At 57.9% G+C, this 17,162-nt stretch overlaps 6 protein-coding genes across 6 annotated transcripts; 2 read left to right on the top strand and 4 right to left on the bottom strand.

Annotated features, from left to right (window-relative positions):
- Positions 1-99: 99 nt before the first annotated feature.
- Positions 100-3,223, bottom strand: BJ171DRAFT_498437 (Piwi domain-containing protein). Its single transcript, XM_053110367.1, has one exon. It carries the CDS (start codon positions 3,128-3,130, stop codon positions 332-334), a length of 2,799 nt encoding a protein of 932 aa, XP_052968104.1. The 5' UTR covers positions 3,131-3,223; the 3' UTR covers positions 100-331.
- A 258-nt stretch (positions 3,224-3,481) lies between these two features.
- Positions 3,482-7,194, bottom strand: BJ171DRAFT_580097 (uncharacterized protein; the record flags this gene model as incomplete). Its single annotated transcript, XM_053114011.1, has 9 exons — positions 3,482-3,778; positions 4,000-4,427; positions 4,740-4,860; positions 5,031-5,183; positions 5,313-5,414; positions 5,561-5,590; positions 5,733-5,891; positions 6,057-6,209; positions 6,319-7,194. The coding sequence occupies 9 exons, from the start codon at positions 7,192-7,194 to the stop codon at positions 3,482-3,484; spliced, it is 2,319 nt and encodes a 772-aa protein (XP_052968103.1).
- A 639-nt stretch (positions 7,195-7,833) lies between these two features.
- Positions 7,834-9,713, bottom strand: BJ171DRAFT_597707 (uncharacterized protein). Its single transcript, XM_053114774.1, has 5 exons — positions 9,636-9,713; positions 9,062-9,565; positions 8,720-8,945; positions 8,506-8,620; positions 7,834-8,405 (listed from the first exon to the last, which is right to left on the bottom strand). The coding sequence occupies exons 1-5, from the start codon at positions 9,661-9,663 to the stop codon at positions 8,133-8,135; spliced, it is 1,146 nt and encodes a 381-aa protein (XP_052968102.1). The 5' UTR covers positions 9,664-9,713; the 3' UTR covers positions 7,834-8,132.
- A 157-nt stretch (positions 9,714-9,870) lies between these two features.
- Positions 9,871-11,066, top strand: BJ171DRAFT_498428 (uncharacterized protein). The gene is made up of 4 exons (XM_053110366.1): positions 9,871-9,987; positions 10,161-10,363; positions 10,544-10,729; positions 10,880-11,066. Exons 1-4 carry the CDS (start codon positions 9,908-9,910, stop codon positions 10,990-10,992), a joined length of 582 nt encoding a protein of 193 aa, XP_052968101.1. The 5' UTR covers positions 9,871-9,907; the 3' UTR covers positions 10,993-11,066.
- A 317-nt stretch (positions 11,067-11,383) lies between these two features.
- BJ171DRAFT_498427 (major facilitator superfamily domain-containing protein) lies at positions 11,384-13,579 on the bottom strand. Its single transcript, XM_053110365.1, has one exon. The coding sequence runs from the start codon at positions 13,290-13,292 to the stop codon at positions 11,748-11,750; it is 1,545 nt and encodes a 514-aa protein (XP_052968100.1). The 5' UTR covers positions 13,293-13,579; the 3' UTR covers positions 11,384-11,747.
- Positions 13,580-14,441: 862 nt separating this feature from the next.
- Positions 14,442-16,982, top strand: BJ171DRAFT_612460 (uncharacterized protein; the record flags this gene model as incomplete). The annotated part of the gene is made up of 5 exons (XM_053115290.1): positions 14,442-14,511; positions 15,007-15,084; positions 15,557-15,769; positions 16,085-16,215; positions 16,364-16,982. 5 exons carry the CDS (start codon positions 14,442-14,444, stop codon positions 16,505-16,507), a joined length of 636 nt encoding a protein of 211 aa, XP_052968099.1. The 3' UTR covers positions 16,508-16,982.
- Positions 16,983-17,162: the final 180 nt, after the last annotated feature.

The following is a 17,162-nucleotide window of genomic DNA, read 5'->3' as shown; positions in this document are numbered from 1 at the left end:
TGTGGCGCGGCCGCGGCGCCAAGGACAGGCAGGTCGCAACACCCACACCCACCTGCATCGATATCAACGTCCGCATCTCCAGCACGCTTGCCCTCCGAGCCGGGGATACACGGACAGCACTGGTTTTATTCGATATCCTGAAGTCAGTCGCCATTCACGAATTGGGGACGTTCCGGAGGGAGCAAGTAAAGAAAGCACAAACATGCATGATCGTAAGCCACCCGAAAGAAGGAAGGGACGACGGAGAGAAAGTTGTACTGATCATTCGAGTGACTGTTTGGAGAGCCCGCGGTTGCTTCACATAAATTTCGGCATGCCGGTGGGCACACGCTCACATAAAGAACATAGTGCCAGCAAGGCCTGTGGTGAGCAGCGAGAGCTTGGGAACGATATCTTCGCCGCCACGGCCGCTGCTGGAGAGATCGCTAAAGTCGCCCTGCAGGAGGAGCTTGGCCTTGTCGGCGAGGTGGTGGGCAAAATAGGCCGGCGAGGCAATGCTGATACTGCGCGTGGCACGACCGGGCAGATGGGCCAGGTTGTACGTGAGGGCGTACAGATCGTCGGGCTTGACGTTGTTTTCGTCAAAGATGACGTGGTAGTGCGTCGGGCGCGAAGTTCCCTGGAGACCCGAGTGCGACAGCATATAAAAGTCGAACTCGGAGGGGTGGGTGACGTCCTTCTCGACGATGGTGCCGGGCAGAGAGTTTTCGCTGCGATCCCGGTCGTTGCTGTTTTCGGGCGGGAAGAAACGGATGTGGTGTCTCTTCTGGCAGATGATAAAGGTGATGGCGCATCGTTCAATCTTTCTCTTCTCCAGGGCGGCCTTGATTGCAGCAATCTCCTTCTCTCTCACTTCCTTGAACTGGCCAAAGGAAACGCCATCACGGTAGAAGATGATGCGCTGAGGGGTCACGGGCGGGCGACCGGGCTGCGAGTTGCTCTTGACAAAGGCGTCAATCAGCTCGCCCATCATCTGCTCCATCTCGGCCACAATCTCCACACGCGACGACTGGGTGCGGATCGCCGGGCGGAAGTATGTGCCGAATCGGTTGACGGAGCCGACCAGAGCCGCAATAGAGGGGGCGGCGGACCCGGGAGGGGGGTGCGTGACGTCGCAGCCCACGAGCAGCGTGGGCTTGTCCATCAGCGGGAGATGGGTGACGCGGTTGGTGCTGCCGCCGAGCTTCATGTTAATCTTCATGGCCACGTTGGCGGCAAACTGGTCCTTGACACGATCCACCGAGAAGATGTTGGAGCTGAGGATGCACTGGGTGGCGATGCCGGCCTCGGTCAGCGAGCAGTACTTGATCTGCTCGTAGATGCCCTTGCTGCCCTTTTCAATCACGCAGACGATGATCTTGGGCTTGTTCTTGTAGACATCCTGGGCGTCGGTGAAGGCACGGCGCAGGCCCGCCCTCACGTTCTGGCCAACGTCTCCGCTCTCGCCGTAGGGGTTCATGAGGACAACGGGAGGCGGCTTGTTGATCGTGATGTTGAGGGTCTTCTTCCACTTGCTAACCAGATCGTTAGCAATGGCTTGAGCCTCCTCGATGCTCTTGCGGGCGTACCAAACGAATGCCATGCTGTCGATGGTGATGGCCTCGACAAACTGGACATCGCGCAGCTGCCAAGAGCCCTCGCGAGGGTTGAGGGTCTTGCTCTTGGCAAAGACCAGGCCGGGAGGAGGGATGATGCGAGCCTCAACCTCGGTCATATTGGGATCGACCGAGAGACCAAACGCCTTCATGTAGGCGTTGTCGTTGTACTTGAGAATGCTTGTGACGGCATTGTCAATATCTCGCTTGCGGGCCGCCGGCTTCTGCACGGTGGCGCGAATCATATCCGAAGTTTGGTCCGGATTCAACTTCTTCATGAAGCGATCGGCAGGAGTCAGCATCAGGCACTCCATCGGGAAGACGCTGCGCGCGCTCGAAGACTGAACGCAGGGCAGGTACGGGTACTGGATGGTGTAGTTGTACTGCTTTTTGAAGTACTCCTGGATGTTTGTTTTGACCTGCTTTCCATCGGCATCGGCAGTGAAGGTGTACTCCTTCGGGGTCTGGCGAAGAAAGTCCTTGATGCGGTAGCGGCGAACAGTATCACCGCGGTGGCAGATCTGGACCTTGGCGTTCTTGAAGAGTTCGCGGAGGAGCTTGAGGAAGTCACGGACACGAGGGATCTCCTGCGGGCTTCCACAGCCCATCAGCTCCGTAGCCAGATCGACCAGGTTTCGGCCGCCGGTTCGGAACACAGCCGCGGCCACATCGATGTTGATGCCAAGGTGGCCCGAGAGCATTGCGATCGGCGACTGGTGGTAGCCGCGCCAGATTTCGAGGCCCTGGGAGATACCGATGCGGCTGTAGGGCGAGAAAAAGTTGTTGCGGACCGAGATGAATTTCTGTCCGGGCACGTGGCGGAGGACGACGCTGATGGCAGACATGGCCTGGGAAATGTTTTCGCTCATGGCTGCCTGGCGCTGTACAAACAGGGCGAGCTCGTGCATGTTGACGACGGCAACCTGCTTGATGGTCACTGTGTATTTCTTGCCCATCGCGTGCACATCGCCAGTGGGCTTCTTGGGAGCCGGAGTCGGGACTTGGCGCTGAGGAGAGGGGGCGGCCGAGGACTGGCCGCTCGAGAAGCCGCCGCGACCGCCACCACGACCACCACCACCACCACCACGGCCGCCACGGCCGCCACCTCGACCACCTCGACCGCCACCGCCACCACCAGACATCGGACGATCAGACTCGGGTAGAGGGAGGGACGCAAGGGCTTCGACCTCGCTCTCGGCGTTGGCGTTGAAGACGACATCGATCGAGAAGGAGGGATCGGGCAGGCTGGCGTTGGAATAGGCGATCTTTCGGCCATCGAAAACCATCACAAACGGGACGTTTCGGCCACTGGCGTTGCCAGTCTTGGGAAGCTGAGCCTCGACAAGCTTGAAGAGACGGCGAGAGACGTCGATCTCGGGGATATCCGGGGTGATGGCAACGTCGTACTGGAAGACGTTGTTGGTCAGGAAGTTGGAAATGCGGAAGATGTTGACCTTCACCTTCGAGAGGCGGCCCGTGGTGCCAAACCCGGGGCGGGTAGGCAGCTCTGTAAGGGCCACAGAGGAGCTGGACATTATGTAGGGGAGGCGGTGCCTGCTTGGGGCTTAAAAGTTGCGCAGCGGTGTGTGCTGGAGAAAGGGAGGGGTTCCTGGGGGGGGGGAGCAGATGGAGGACAGAGGATGAAGGGAACGAGCAGCAGCGGGCTGGAAAAAAAAAGAGCCGGATCACGTGTCGGCGAACCTGCCAGACGTCAGATGCACCCGGGGTCAGCGCCTGTGCCTGGACCATACTATGAAACGACAACAACCAAGCGGGCCAAGCCATCTCCCTGGGCGTCCCAATTCAGTGTAGGCACTCTGTATTGCTGCAAGGCACCCATGTAGACACCTGTGTGGACACCTGTGTAGACACCTGCGAGGCACCACTCAGTCGGCCGGGTTGCTGCTGGCGCTGCTCTCTGTGTCGGTGCCGATGGAGATTTCCTTGCTCAGTGGGTTTTCGGACCGAGTTCTTCCAGAGACCTGGGCCCGCATGCTGAATTTCGCTCCGCCCATCGATTCGTGCGACCCCGATCGATGCAGCGGCGGCGTGGACTGCATCGACAATGCTTTGCGGTGCCGCGAGTACTTGCTGCCGCGCCGTGGAAGCAGCATCGCCTGTGGGCTGTCTGGCGACTGCTCTGCATCGGCCGAGAGACAGGTCAAGCTCGTTCCGAGGGTCTCCTGGCGAACGAAAGCGAATCGGGGTCATGAGTGACTCTGTGTGGGTCCGTTGTGCAGCACAATCTGATCCGAATGCTGCAGCCCGCGGGGAGCGAGCCAGTGCATGTCGCACTTGCCTTCATGCTCATCAGCGACACAAGACCGGTACTCCTCTGTGTCGACGGCAGCACCGTCACATCCATCAGCCGGGCAACTACGGTCGTGCGCTCTGTTGTGCTCACTCCGGACTCGTCCTTCTTCAGATCCAGGCTCGACTGCCTCCACAGAGAGCCTGTCTTCCTGCGGCCGCTCCGCTGAGACGATCCCGCAGCGGGCTGCTCTATCGACATGCCGCTGTCGGAGCCAACATCCTCTGATGCTGTTGAGGTCTGCCCGTCGTCCATGAAATCAAGCGTCGACATGTTTAGCTTGCTCTCGATGCTGTTGCAAGGCTTCATGCCGTCGCCTCGCCGCGAAACCGATGCCCGACTCGCAAAGACGGTGGACTTGCCGAGCGCAGATGCTGTTGGAGAGATGTCGCCCAAGTCTTCCGCGACGAGGGACTCTAGTGCGGAGATCCAGCTGCATTGCTCACGCTCCGAGTGTGCGCCAAAGTCGTAGAAGGTGCCGTTGTGGATATTTCGGAGTCTCCATCCGTTTGCCAGTGAGGCTACATCGGCATACCGAGCGGGATGTCGCCCGATGCATTTGACCAGATCCAAGCGTACACAAGCGGCAGTTTAGTCGATCGAACAACAGATGTGTGATAAAGGATATTGAAACGGCACTTGGTGTTAGTCATTCGGGCCAAGTAAGCAGCGAGATCACAAGGCAATCGACCGATCAGGCCCAAGATCAGCGGTAGAAAGTGGCTTTAGGGGCCATGCGGACAAACACAGCCGATATCCTGCCGACCAACCGTATCAACCGCTCAGATCTGGCCCCTCGCCGCGCTCGTTATAAAGGGTTGAGAGCGACTCACAGTCGGTTTTTGTCAGCGTTCGTAGATAGTACTCTGGCAAATGCAACAACAGCTTGAGGTTGTATTGCGTGGCCTTCTTCGGCTTGATGATGACAATGTACTTCTTGAACAGAAAGACCCCCTGTATGGACCAGAAACCTGGGGATGTAAGGAATCTAGTTTGCACCGTCGGGCTATATCGCACACGCTTTCACCAGTGGTGGGTGTGTGTGAGACTTGCCCAGGTCCGGTCACCAACAGCGCAGAGGACGGAAAGACATGAACAGCCGCTCGATTCAATCATTTTCTCACCCGGTATGCCGTCCGTGGCGACCGTGCGTCAAAGTTGTAGACGTACAGCGGCCCGCCTATGATGATGTTTCCGATTCCGTGGTTGAGCTCCGGTGTCAAGTTGTCGAGTCGAGTGATGAGCCGCACGGTCCGCTCCTTGAGCTCCATGCTTTTCTTTCGTTGGCAAGGTCGACACAGTTGTGGCGACGGTGTAGATAGGGCAGAGAGATCAGGTATGTGATCATCAGTAGAGTGTACAAGGTCAAGCCCCACTTCTCTTTCAACAACGAAACGGGCACTCACTTTTGCCTCGTCAATGTTTGAGGCAACGGCCTGCATGGCTGAGAGGGCATCGAGCCAGCCGTCTCGGGCTGGGTGCGAAGTGCTTGTGTTTTTGATCAGCTCCTGAGCATGGATACAAAGCACAAGTTTAGTCGCCAGGCGATGCTAATGCGGGCATATTTGCAGGTGCACAGGGATACCACCCTGCTACCGGTGGGTCTGATCGATGAACTTGGCCGCTTCGGACGGTCGCCCGGGGTCGGACTCACCTGGATCAACAAAGGATAGCGACATATCCGCTGAATCGGCTTTCGTAGAGTCAGTATGGGATGGTTTACTCAGGCAGCCCAGCCGCATCCTTGATGGTGCAATCTGATTCATATAGATACGAGTCTCGTGGTCTCGCGCATCGAGTGGGAACTCGGTTTCGCTCTACCTCACCTTTATCATAAAGTCGGCGAGGTTGAGTCGGGTGCCCTTTTCGACCTTGAACTCTTGGATGATGCCGTTTACTTCGACCTTGGCTTCGAACTCGTTCCACTGCTTGGACAGCCGCTCGTGGTTGGTGCAATACTCGGTGTAGGCCTCGAACTTGTCTTTCTGTGTTGAGGGGAGTGGTATCAAGCCCATTGGCAGGTTTTCATCATCAGCGGCAGCTACCGGACTGATCAAGCGAATCCGCAACCTGGTGTTTGGTCTGACTTTCCTCGAACCAGCAACATTGGCATTCGGACACCCGATCGGATCGGACCAGACTGGACCCACCGTGTCGCCAAATATCCTCGAGAGTGTCTCCTCTGCGCTCATCGAATATTCCATCAAGCACACAAAGCGTTTGTGGAAGTTAAATATGCTTGTGATGCCATGGAAGCTTTCTTCGAGCGGCGGCGGCAGCATCGAGCCGAGTCGCCGGAGGCACTGTACACAGAAGAAACGTAGGCAAGGTGGATGGTGGTGGTGGTGGTGGTGTTAGAGACGGCTCGGCAAAGCTCGGGGGTCGCTGCACTGCCAGACGATCGTCTCGCACCTCTATCAGAAGATCGAGGTCCCGCACGTAGTTTTTCTCGGTCTCAAAGATCTCTTGAATAATCATCTTGCGCTTGGCCTCCTTTACGCCGTCTGGAGGACCTGCCGCCTGCGCTACGCTCGCGATGCTCCCAAATGAGAATGATGCCTCCGACACGAGAGATAGCATGTCCGATTGACTCGAGTGTGTGTGTGCCTCGTTGGCGCTGGAGGAGCCATTGTCGAGTGTAGGAGAATCGATGCCTGTCGAGCAGGACATTGTCGGCGAGCTTTGAATCGAATGAGCGTTGCTAGCGCTCAGAGATCGAACACTGAGCGGACGACGACGAGGCATCTCTGGCTGGACCACCGACTCGCTTGTCTTTGAGGCCACGGCGTTGGTGGAAGGCGACCGACTGATTTTAATGGACAGGGCATCGAGGGAACCGACTTTGGATTTTAGGTTGAATCCAAATAGACGTCTGGCCTTGGGATTTGATCCAACCGACGCCCGGTTCTGGGGCTGGGAGGATGGGCTTGCCACCAGCGACGGCCGCCCAAACCCACGACTATCCTTGGGCTGTGAGTGCGAATGTGCCGGCGATGTTGAGTCTGGGGACTGAGATGTGTCTGAATCGGCTGCACTGGCTCCGGAAAGCAGCGAGTCGATATCGGGGCCGATCGAGTCAAAGCGAATCGAGGTCTCGGGAAAGTCGCTGGGACTTTCGTTGGGGTCATCCGTAGGGCCGACCATGGGGTCGGTGGGTGACGGCCTGATTCCCTGGAACATATTCCCAGTACTCGCTGGGCGAGGGAGCTGTGCCATCGACCGCTCAGAATATGTCGAGAATATGGTTGAGTCGGCATTTGTGACGCTGTTCCGAAGGTTGGTGGACATGACGAGAACGAACGGATGGCAACAGTGGCCGAGAGAGCCAAGCACTCGGAGTCCAAAGTGAACAAAGTGTGACTGATATCCTTGCCAGCCTGATCGGTTAACAGCGACCGCAGAGGTTTGCCAATACTGCGCGGAGGAAGAGGATGGACTCGGTGGGGCAGAGCGAAGGGACTGGAAATGGTTGTCGACAGAGGCACTTCCCACGACACACGGACTTGTTTGTTGCTGGCTGAACAGAGCCCCGACTGACTCACAGACCCCCCCCCCGATGCAATTCGTGAGCAGATTGCCGCTGGAACTAGAGATTAGAACGCAGCTGCTGACGACGTCTCTGATTCGTTGCTACGTGAGTTCGACAATGCGACTGCCGCAGGCCTCCCAATCATACAGCACGTCCAAACCGAAACTGGCCACCCATTTCACAGCGTTTCCAAAATGAAATGGGACACCCCCGTTTTTAACCAAGAGAGTGTTTTTATCTGGAACCTGAATACACCCACTCGCTCATCGCATTCATGGCCAAGCACAGCACCATCTTGATATCGAGAAACCACACTTTGTCCGGAGCTGTGCAAGCTGCCATGCGCTGTGGGATCGAGACATCAATGCAGCCAGGAACATGATCTCGGCATGCCAGTCGATCATCGCCACAGGAGATCGACCGGGTGTATTCAAGACCATGCTTCCCAAACCAACCAAAACCACTCGATTGCCAACCAGGACGGGAAACAATCTCACGGCTTGCTCACTGGGGCCTACGGAAGTTCGGCAGGCTGCAGGCCGCTGAAGCCAGGAAGTGACTGTTCCGTTTTTCTGGACCGACTATAAGCTAGGTGTGCCGCTTTCTCTGGGTCTCGAATACACACCCATCCCACGGAGACTCGGATTCTCCAACTAAATTTCAGCTCCACCATAGCCAGAGACATCCAATGCCCAGTTCATGAATCGCTCTGCTGTAGGCCTTCCTCCAATTGGGCCCTGAAATGTTCTTCAATCTCATGCAGCCCGTGAGCCGACTGCAACTCTTGAGGGCTCAGCTCGGCAAGGAAGCGCTTCTTCAGCTGCGAGCACAGTCGCGACACTTCTTTCATTCGACGACCCTCGCTCGGCGTTCGCGCAAGGATTGATGAGATGGCTTCGCCGATGATGCGGTTCAACGAGCAATGAAGCTGGTGCACCCTGTTGCTGGCTGTTGTGGCCCTGTCCTTTTCCTTGGAGTGGCAAAGCAATGTCAACTGGCGGACAGAAACCGACCGACACTCGAGCCCAGAAATCGACAGACACTCGAGCTCAGATGTTGAGAGGCTTCACCTTCTGAGCAGCAAGCCTGGAACGGGAAGCGAGCTCCCTGCTTCTCCAATCATGGTGTTGCTTCGATGCCTCGAAGATCTGCAGCCATGCCTCCCTGTTACGGGGAATCCAGTTTCTGTTTCGCTTTGGTCAGTACTCAGGCGGCACTGGCACGGCGCAACCGATCGATCCAAGCTCACGAGCCGCACATAGAGCAATATCGGCAGATGCTTACTCTTCGTCTCCAACTACGATTGTCAGCTCGGCGTCCCATGGCTCGTTGGTGTGCCTTTGCTTCTCTCGAGGGCGGCTGTCGGGGCAACCTTGGGGCAGCTCAAATCGGTCCCACATCCTTTGGATGATACGATCAGACACACGCTGACCACAGGGCCGAGAGAGATTGCGATCGAGGGCTACGTCGAGTGGACATGGCAGGAAGAGTTGGACATAGCTAAGGCGGTCTGGCGCATGGGAAAGATGGATTGATGTCGGTTTAGAGATGAGACGATAAGCCGACCACAGCGACACAGGTGCATTTGAGGACGGCCGAGGAGGTTGTGTGAGGTAATGGCCGTACATTTGAATGCGACCTCGTAGTAAGCTCTGCGCATCGACAGATAATAGTTGTTATCGTCGATAACGATGAGATGATCTGGCTGGCTGGCAGAATCAGTTTGGTCCGTGATGTCGATGCGGTTGGCATGGTTGCTCTGACGAGACTCATTGGCTGCCAAGCAGGAGCAGACTGGAGACTGTGAGCTGAGCCAGCGATCCATCAGCGGTGCGACTGCTGGGGTTGTCGCCAGGGGTCGTTGGCCGAGGAGAGCCGGGATGATGTGCTCGTCTAATAGGGCCACCAGACTCATGCGGGCATCTTTGAAGTCGATCCGCGGGAATGCCAGGGCACCAGCAAGCGGCGAGGCTTCCGCATCAGCAGGCCCGAGCAGGTCTGGGTCTGAGTCTGGGTCTGGCGCAATCCATTCTTGGAACAGCCTGTCGAAAGCGAGGACGACGACATGGGAGTGTGTCTGCGAGCGAACCAGGGTGTCGCAGAGAGTCGACTTGCCCGCTCCAGGGAGACCTGCGGGACGGGCCACAGCTGGTCAGACGATGGGCTGTGAGCACCAGAGCAGTTTGAGGGACAGACGCACCCAGGAGAACGACAATCGCGAGCGACATGCGGCCGGCCCGATGGGCGGATGTGCAGACCAGGGCACCGATGCAGGACCGGATTGCGAACAGCAGGATCGATGTGTGCTCTGATGACAACAAGGCAGCCGATGGCGCGACGGCACGCCGGATCGAGCCAGGGGGGGCTGGATCGAGCCGCGGTGAGCGCGAGCAGATTTTCGGCCTGCTTGCTCGTTGCAGACAACTCCAGCTCCGTCCGCCCTGCCGATCCGCCCTCCCCCCCCTCTGCACGATGGCCGACGACAAGAGGAAGAAGCTCGCGGCCCTGGCTGCCAAGCGGGCTGCCGAAAACGCAGCCCAAGAAAAGAAGACGTAGGTGCTGGCAGCCGGTGCTCTCCGCCCGCGGGTGATCTGTGGTGGAGCCGAGGGCAAGGTTCGATTGGGCCGGTTGGGGACAGGGCAGCCGTGGCCAGCAGAGATCACAGCCCACAGATCGCCGGGTGATTCGTTTCCGACGGTCACTGACTCGCGCTTCCCCATGCCAGATCCAAGTCTGCCTCGGCCAGCTCGAAAGCCGTGTCCAGCCCTTCTTCCACAAACTCCACAGCCTCAAACCGGGCTGCCTTGAAGCGCGAGGAGGAGCTTGAGCGCCGAGAGCGACAAGCGTCTCGCACCCAGAACCTGGACAGCTACGACGACGGCGATGGGTTCATTGTGAACAGTGACGAGGAAGAGGAGGAGGAGGAGGGTATGTTGCCAGCCATTTGTTTCTGTGGGAGCGACTCCGGGGCACTTAAAAGCGGCTGCAGAATAGTTGCTGGGGGTGAGGTGGAGTAGAGTGCCGCCGCAGCAGTGCTGGAGCTATACGACATAACTGGCTGCACTGCCCGGGCTGATCGCCATGCTTGGCTCGCCGCGCGAACACCAGAGGACCGCTTTTCGGACGAAGAGGAAGACGAAGAGGAAGACGAAGAGGAGCAACGCAAGAAGCGAAAGAGATCCTCAAGCTCCAAGAAAGACAAGAAGCCGGAGAAGAAGGCGTCCAAGAAGTCCAAAAAGTCCAAGAAGGGAAGCGACTCGGACGAATCGGACGAAGAAGGCGACGAGGATCTCGGTAAGTCGTCCTGTGCCCAGCAGCGACTCCACTGTGGTGGAGCTCCACAAGATCGGTGTCGCTGGATGCCCGTCCCATTTCCAGGACATAAGCCCCCGGCTATTCGTGGGGCCTCCGACTCACTCGCTGCTGTGCTCTCGATCTGTGCAGACGACGATCTGGACTTCCTGAATCAGAGCGACATCATCACGACGGGCCGCCGCACCCGAGGCAAGAAGATCGACTTTACCCAATTCGGCCCTGATCCGGATGACAGCGACTGATCGCTGCCGCAGAGACACTCGCGCCGCAGTGTGTCGACGACAGAATAAAGATCGGACACAATTGATTCTCACGACTGGTTCCACGCGGTTCAACGGACTATCAAGAGAGAGAGGCTGCGGAGTCACGAGCCATCAGTTGCGCAAGCATCATGGGAAGCGTAGATTTGAATTGAATGCAAGCGGGCGGAGTTCTGTTCTTGCAAATCGATCTGCACACCATGGCTGTGTCCCTCGCTGGACCGACATGGAACAATGACCGATGGAGAGCAACATGATGGTCCCAGGAGGTTGGGACTACTGGGACTGCGCCGGATGGGCACGGACATGAGAGCTATACCAGATCGCCGAGGAGTACTCCCGCTGCATCCACACTTGTAGTCCGGGCCAAGTATACAACTCAAAAATGATGTATTTGGATTGAATTTTAAAACAAATGAGCGGCAAACAACAACCTAAGAGATCAGCCAGGACAGACGACGAGCGATGGCCAGGCCGGCCCCAGAGGCGAAGTTTTTTCTTTGGCCGGTTGATGAGGGAAAAGAATTGGACAGGGGCTCAAGGTCTATAGGGACAAGTGTGGAGGAAAAGGAGATTGACAAAGGAATGGGTGGGTGGAAGAGCACGGTGGTGTACAGGAGGAGAGAGTTATCCATGAAGGCGCTGAGACAGAGGGGGCAGGCAGCTGTGGGACAGTCCAAGCTGCAAGGAGAAAGGGGGGCTCGGCAAGACTGGACAACCAACACAAGACCAAACGTTTAGGCGTCGCTCTCGAAGGCATCGTCTTCGCCAGAGAGCTCCTCGAGGGTCTTGCCCATGGTCTCGGGGATGAAGTAGGTGGCAACACCGCCGAGGGCCATGACAACGGTGAAGACGTAGAGGACAATCTTGGGGTTCTGGCTGAAGAAGGGACCGACAGCCTCGACACCGATGATGGCACCGAGCTTACCAAAGCCAGCAGACATGCCGTGGGCGGTGGAGCGGAAGCGGGTCGGGAAGACCTCACCAGGAACAACAAAGGTGGTGGTGTTGGGGCCGAACTGGAAGAAGAACTGGGCGATCGTGAAGACAACGCAGAAGGCGACAGTGTTGTTCTTGATGGTGTCCCAGGCAATGGCGAGGATCAGGAGGCAGACGGTGATGACAGCAAAGCCGAGGTACTGGATGGGCTTGCGGCCCATGCGGTCGATCAGGGCGACACAGACCCAGTATCCAGGAACAGTGCCCATGCATGCAATGATGACCTGGCCGACGGTCTTTTGCCAGTAGTTGTCGTACGGAGGGAGCGAGTTGGAGCCGTTCCAGTTGATCAGCGTCAGGATCGTGCTGGCGTTGAGCGAGAGACCATACCAGGCGACATCGAGCGCAAACCAGGTGAAGGCACAGCCAAACAGGATCTTGCCGTTCTTCCACTGGCCAAAGTGCGCCCAGAATCCTCCCTTCTTGACGTTGGCACGGGTGCCGTTGGCGACCTCCTCGCCGACCCAGTTGGACGACACATCGCGGGTGGCGTTGAGGGCCATGACCTTCTCGACATCGCGCTCGGCCTGGTCGACAGAGCCAATGACATCGACGGTGTAGCGGGGGGTCTCGGGGATGGTCAGACGGAAGTACACGGCACCCATCGCAGGGATCACACCAAAGGCCAGGATGATGCGCCAGACGAGGTCGAGATAGGCCGGGTCGGAGCGGATGCTGTTCTGGAGGGCGGCGAGGGTGGCGAGGGTGACGAGGCCGCCGGTGAGGATTCCGATTCCCTGCATGGCAAAGACGGCGGCGATCATGGTGCCGCGCCACTTGACGTTGGCAAACTCGGAGGTGATGATGGCCGAGAGAGGATAGTCACCGCCAATACCGATGCCGAGGAAGAAGCGCCAGACGGCCAGGGTCTGGAGGATGTTGGCGCCGCGGATAGCGCTGGCCGAGAAGGCCGAGCCGATGGTGCAGACAATCATGATCATGAGCTCGACACCGTACATGTTCTTGCGGCCGAGCTTGTCGCCGAGGTAACCGAAGCCAAACTGGCCGATGAGGTTACCGTAGGAGGTGCAGGCCTTCATCCAAGCGTCGTAGTGAGGGTAGTCCTTCACAAAGTTGGAGGGAGTCTGCATATCAGGCGACTTGGGGAAGTACACATGGTAGAGCATGGGCAGGGCCAGGTTGATGACAAAGTTGTCGTACGAGTCGGTGTAGAAACCGACACCGGAGACGAGCACAGCGCGCAAGTGGAACCAGCCGAGCTTGGCTTCGTCGAGATGGGCAAAGGCCTTGGCGCGGACCTGGGTAGCTCTTTCCTTGCTCATGGTTTCTCCTGGATGACTTGACTGAGAAGGCAGGGAGGAGATGCTCGTGATCGAACTGATGATGGATCCCGATGGACGGGGAGGCCGATGGTATTTATATGTCGCGATGATGCCAGCACGGGCATGGACGAGCCCTGGCCTGTCGCAGAAAAAAAAGAGAGGCGGTTTAGCACGCGGCCGCCCAAGGACAGGGCTGACAAGACCGGACCCACAGCAGCGCTTGTGGGGGCTGGCCCGGACAGCAAGCGGCGAATCAGCAAGCGGCAAGCAATCAGCAAGCGGCCGGCATGTCTGCGAAGCCGTGCCGCCGCGGGCTTGTGCCTGTGGCCGTACACAGCTGTATATCTGTGTACCCGCCCCCTGCTCTGTGTCGCCAGCCCCTCCGCTCTGTGCGACACACAAGGCCGTGGCGGCGGCTCCGTCAAGGCCAAACCTTAGCCAAACTCTAAACTGGTTCGCAGGCTCTTCGGCGCGTGCTTTCCGTCGTCCACTCGCCGCTCGCCCTGCAGGCCCGCATGCGAACGCACGCAGATGCACGGCGAACATGGACCGCCCTTGCTCGCCCAGAGCACGCACGTTTCTGATGCGGGGGGTGGCGGCTCTATACATCGCTCTGGAACACAAGCCCACCCTTGTCTCGCCCCGCCTGGCACTTGCAATGAGTCTGACTCGGCCGAGCTCGGATGCAGGGTCGCTGTCGGTCGAGCTCTGGATCGGCCTGTTTGGCTGTCGAGCTCTGCCGTCGTATTCTTCCATGAGACCGGGTTGCGATGGCCATCCCATATCGGCCTTGGTCGCGGCGACGGCTGCAGCCAACCTGGCGTATTACAGACCCATTGCAATGCGGATGGGAACATGCGGGCTCACCCGTCGTTGTCTGGCTGTGCTGCCCTGTCTTGGCTGGCTCGCGGGTCAGCTCGTGCTATCGCGGGCGTCGGATCCGATCAGAGCACATGTGGACATGATTGGAGGACCGGCGCAACGACCAGGGCCGGTGCCCTGTCTGCCCTCCCCCCCTGTTGCTGAAGCCTCCACCAGCCAAATTCCCCACCTTGACCTCCAAGCAAGTCCCTGGCCTCTGTCTGACGATCGCACGCAGTCGGTCCCAACACAACCCTGTCCCTGTAGAGCAAGCCACCGTTCATCGACATGCCGCCCAAGAAGAAACCAGGATCGGCTGGGAAGGGCAAGAAAAAAGCCGTCAAGAATGCTGTCGGTGGTAAGGCACAAACTCTAAATCGCTGTGGTGAACGTGCATCGGGTCGCCCAGCGCATCCTTGTTAACGCGCAAGCCATGCCGACGATTCTGATGATGCTGATGATGGTTACGATGCCGACGATGCTGACGACGAAAAATATCATGCCCCCCCTTCTCATGCGCCCTCTGCATCAGAGTTATAACCATGCTGGCGTAATACACCGGCCAGCTCTTGTCGGGCGATACATTGCACGGACACTGAGGGCAGTCTGGAGGTGATTCTCGCGCGTCGACTCGCCCTGGGAGATTCGCTCAGCGCCAGGGTGCAGCCGACGACCAACTCGCAAGGGCGGGAGGCCGTTGAAACATTGAAGACAGCCACGATGAGAGTCGCATTGGAACGGCGGCAAGAATGCATCCTGGATGTGGAGCGGGCTGGAGAACGCTTGCTACGACCTCGTCGAGGGCAGTTCCTTCCGGTCGATCCTGAGCCAGCAGAACCATTCCTCGGAACAGATGGAAACGGTGAGCTGGACGTGGGCGAGAAACTTACCAAGGCCGGCGTCGAGATCGACGTCCTCATTCGCGATCTGGGTAAGCAGATGGGAAGTGATTCTGCTGCAGCAGCGATTGCGTGTTGGCCAAAGTGCGCTCGTGGGCGTCATTGTGCAGGAGACCGACAGCCTGGAATGGAGACAGGAGCCACTCCTCCAACTCTATCGGCCTTCCCCGAGTTTGCTTTTGCCGAGCCTCGAGGGAGTACCATGGTCGATGCAGACGGCCTGTGGGTTTGAGTTGGCGACCTCCGGAATTGCGGCGCTGGATCGACTCCTTAAAGCCCATCATCCTGCTGCATTCCGAAACTCCCACTGGCTTGGCTCTCGAAGCTTGGGAGAAGGGACCCGAAATCCGGGCAGCAGCCGACTGCAGCATCGATGTGGGTCGGGCGGGTTGGCTGGCGTCCGTCATTATATGTTCAACCGACCCACTTTTGCAAGGCCAGCCCACTGCCCGCACTGGCTTGGCTTGCAGCCTCAGGTACGCTGACGCCCTTCCGTCTCGCCAGAGTTTAAAACGGACCTCAACAGCCGACTGCAGAGCCAACTCACGGTGCAGAAGCAAAGCATGATGGACATGGAAGAGCAGCTGGAGACCCGGTCCAAGGACCGCCTCGAGCTCTCCGCAGACATGAGCCGGCAGTACAAGTGCATGCAGTCGGAGATGGCCTCGAAGATCAACCAGCTGGAGAACCAAGTGGCAGAGCTCAGGACGAAGCTGGGTGAGCAGTAGGCCGGTGGGGCGCGCTTTGTGCGGAGGCAGCATGACCAATGCTGATTGGGCGATAACGGCGACGAGTGAGACCATGCCATGAGGACGAAGGAGTGCTGGGCTGGCGGCTGGTTGGTACTTGGTACCCACGACCGGAAGGGTGCATTATCGAGTGGTGGATCCGCTCTGCCCCGCTCTGCCCCGCTCTGCCCCGCTCTGCCCCGCTCTCCTGGACTGCTGATGGAGTGATACCAAAACGGACTCGGTTGTATCGCTGCAAAGTATGCCCATGTCCCTGGCTAACCCCTCGAACGAACCGGAACAGCGGCCACCCAGAATGCCGCTCAGGAAGCCGCCAAGGAGCACGCCCGCGCCATCGAGGAGAAGGATTTGATCATCGAGGACCAGAATGCCAAGATGGCGTACATGTCCAGCGAGTTCGAGGCCATGCTCAATGTAAGCAGCATGGGTTTGGGCATCGCCGGGCGTGGAGAAGGAGTTCAAGTTCGGCTTGCCGTGATAAGTGCTGAGCCTTCCTTCTCGTTGCTGTACATCCGATGATCGATCGGCCGCCCCAACCCGCCTCCGGCTCCCGTCCCGTCAGGATACACTGTCAAAGATGACCAAGAAGCTCGAGGTTGTCAGCCAGCAGTGGAAGGAGAACGACAACATCCATCTCTCCGAGACAAGCCAGCGCCGTCTGGCCGACTTCAAGCTCACGAGGCTGGCCCTCGGCCGGACGGACTGAGTGGTGTTGACGGCATGTCCAACAGGCAGCTGCCGCCGGAGAGATACATGGGCCGAGCCACCCCCTGGAGGTGCACGTCGTGAACCTCCGTTCCAAAAGATGTGATCTGCAGCCCGTTGCGATTCAGTCCTGCCGAGCAGCTTTGTAATTTGCGCACTTTTTTTGGTGTGATCTGTGGGATTTGTATGAGGTCCCACCAATTGTGGATGAAAGTCTGCGGAGTGGGTTGATCAAGCATCAAAGTAGCCAGACCAAGAAACCAGGCGTCGAAACAAACCCAGAGCCCTATTATCATTGGAATCTGACACAGAATGGGCGACGGAGTGGCGCTGCTGGGACTCATCAAACAGTCTAGACAGGTCGCAGTTCGTAGTGAAAGATCAATATTACGGACTCTGGCTGAATATTACACTATTTGAACAAGCCGAGCAAAGAAGGCAAAAAAAAAAACAAGCAAAGAGGCTCAAGGGGACCATCGTTTCTATCATCGTCATCATAATCATAATCATAATCATCATCATCAACGTCGTCATCGTAGACATTGTCATCATCGTAGACATTGTCATCATCGATACCACAGCGACCTGCAGCAGGCAGCGTCACAGGATGCAAGGAAGCAAGCAAAAGGAAGGGTGGAGTGCCGATAGAAGTGGCG

Source organism: Polychytrium aggregatum, assembly GCF_025602895.1.
Source record: "Polychytrium aggregatum strain JEL109 chromosome Unknown BJ171scaffold_12, whole genome shotgun sequence".
In the NCBI taxonomy this organism is placed as follows: Eukaryota; Fungi; Chytridiomycota; class Chytridiomycetes; order Polychytriales; genus Polychytrium; species Polychytrium aggregatum.
This window is presented reverse-complemented; position numbering and strand designations above follow the sequence as displayed.

Excerpts from the sequence above, each read along its gene's own strand:
- BJ171DRAFT_498428 (XM_053110366.1), top strand. The coding sequence starts at position 9,908 with ATGGCCGACGACAAGAGGAAGAAGCTCGCGGCCCTGGCTGCCAAGCGG. Across the intron at positions 9,988-10,160 it reads GCAGCCCAAGAAAAGAAGAC|ATCCAAGTCTGCCTCGGCCA; the intron begins GTAGGTGCTGGC and ends TCCCCATGCCAG. Across the intron at positions 10,364-10,543 it reads GGAAGAGGAGGAGGAGGAGG|AGGACCGCTTTTCGGACGAA; the intron begins GTATGTTGCCAG and ends CGCGAACACCAG.
- BJ171DRAFT_498427 (XM_053110365.1), bottom strand. The coding sequence starts at position 13,292 with ATGAGCAAGGAAAGAGCTACCCAGGTCCGCGCCAAGGCCTTTGCCCAT.
- BJ171DRAFT_597707 (XM_053114774.1), bottom strand. The coding sequence starts at position 9,663 with ATGTCGCTCGCGATTGTCGTTCTCCTGG. Across the intron at positions 9,566-9,635 it reads CGCGATTGTCGTTCTCCTGG|GTCTCCCTGGAGCGGGCAAG; the intron begins GTGCGTCTGTCC and ends CCCGTCCCGCAG. Across the intron at positions 8,621-8,719 it reads ATCGTAGTTGGAGACGAAGA|AAACTGGATTCCCCGTAACA; the intron begins GTAAGCATCTGC and ends AAAGCGAAACAG.
- BJ171DRAFT_498437 (XM_053110367.1), bottom strand. The coding sequence starts at position 3,130 with ATGTCCAGCTCCTCTGTGGCCCTTACAGAGCTGCCTACCCGCCCCGGG.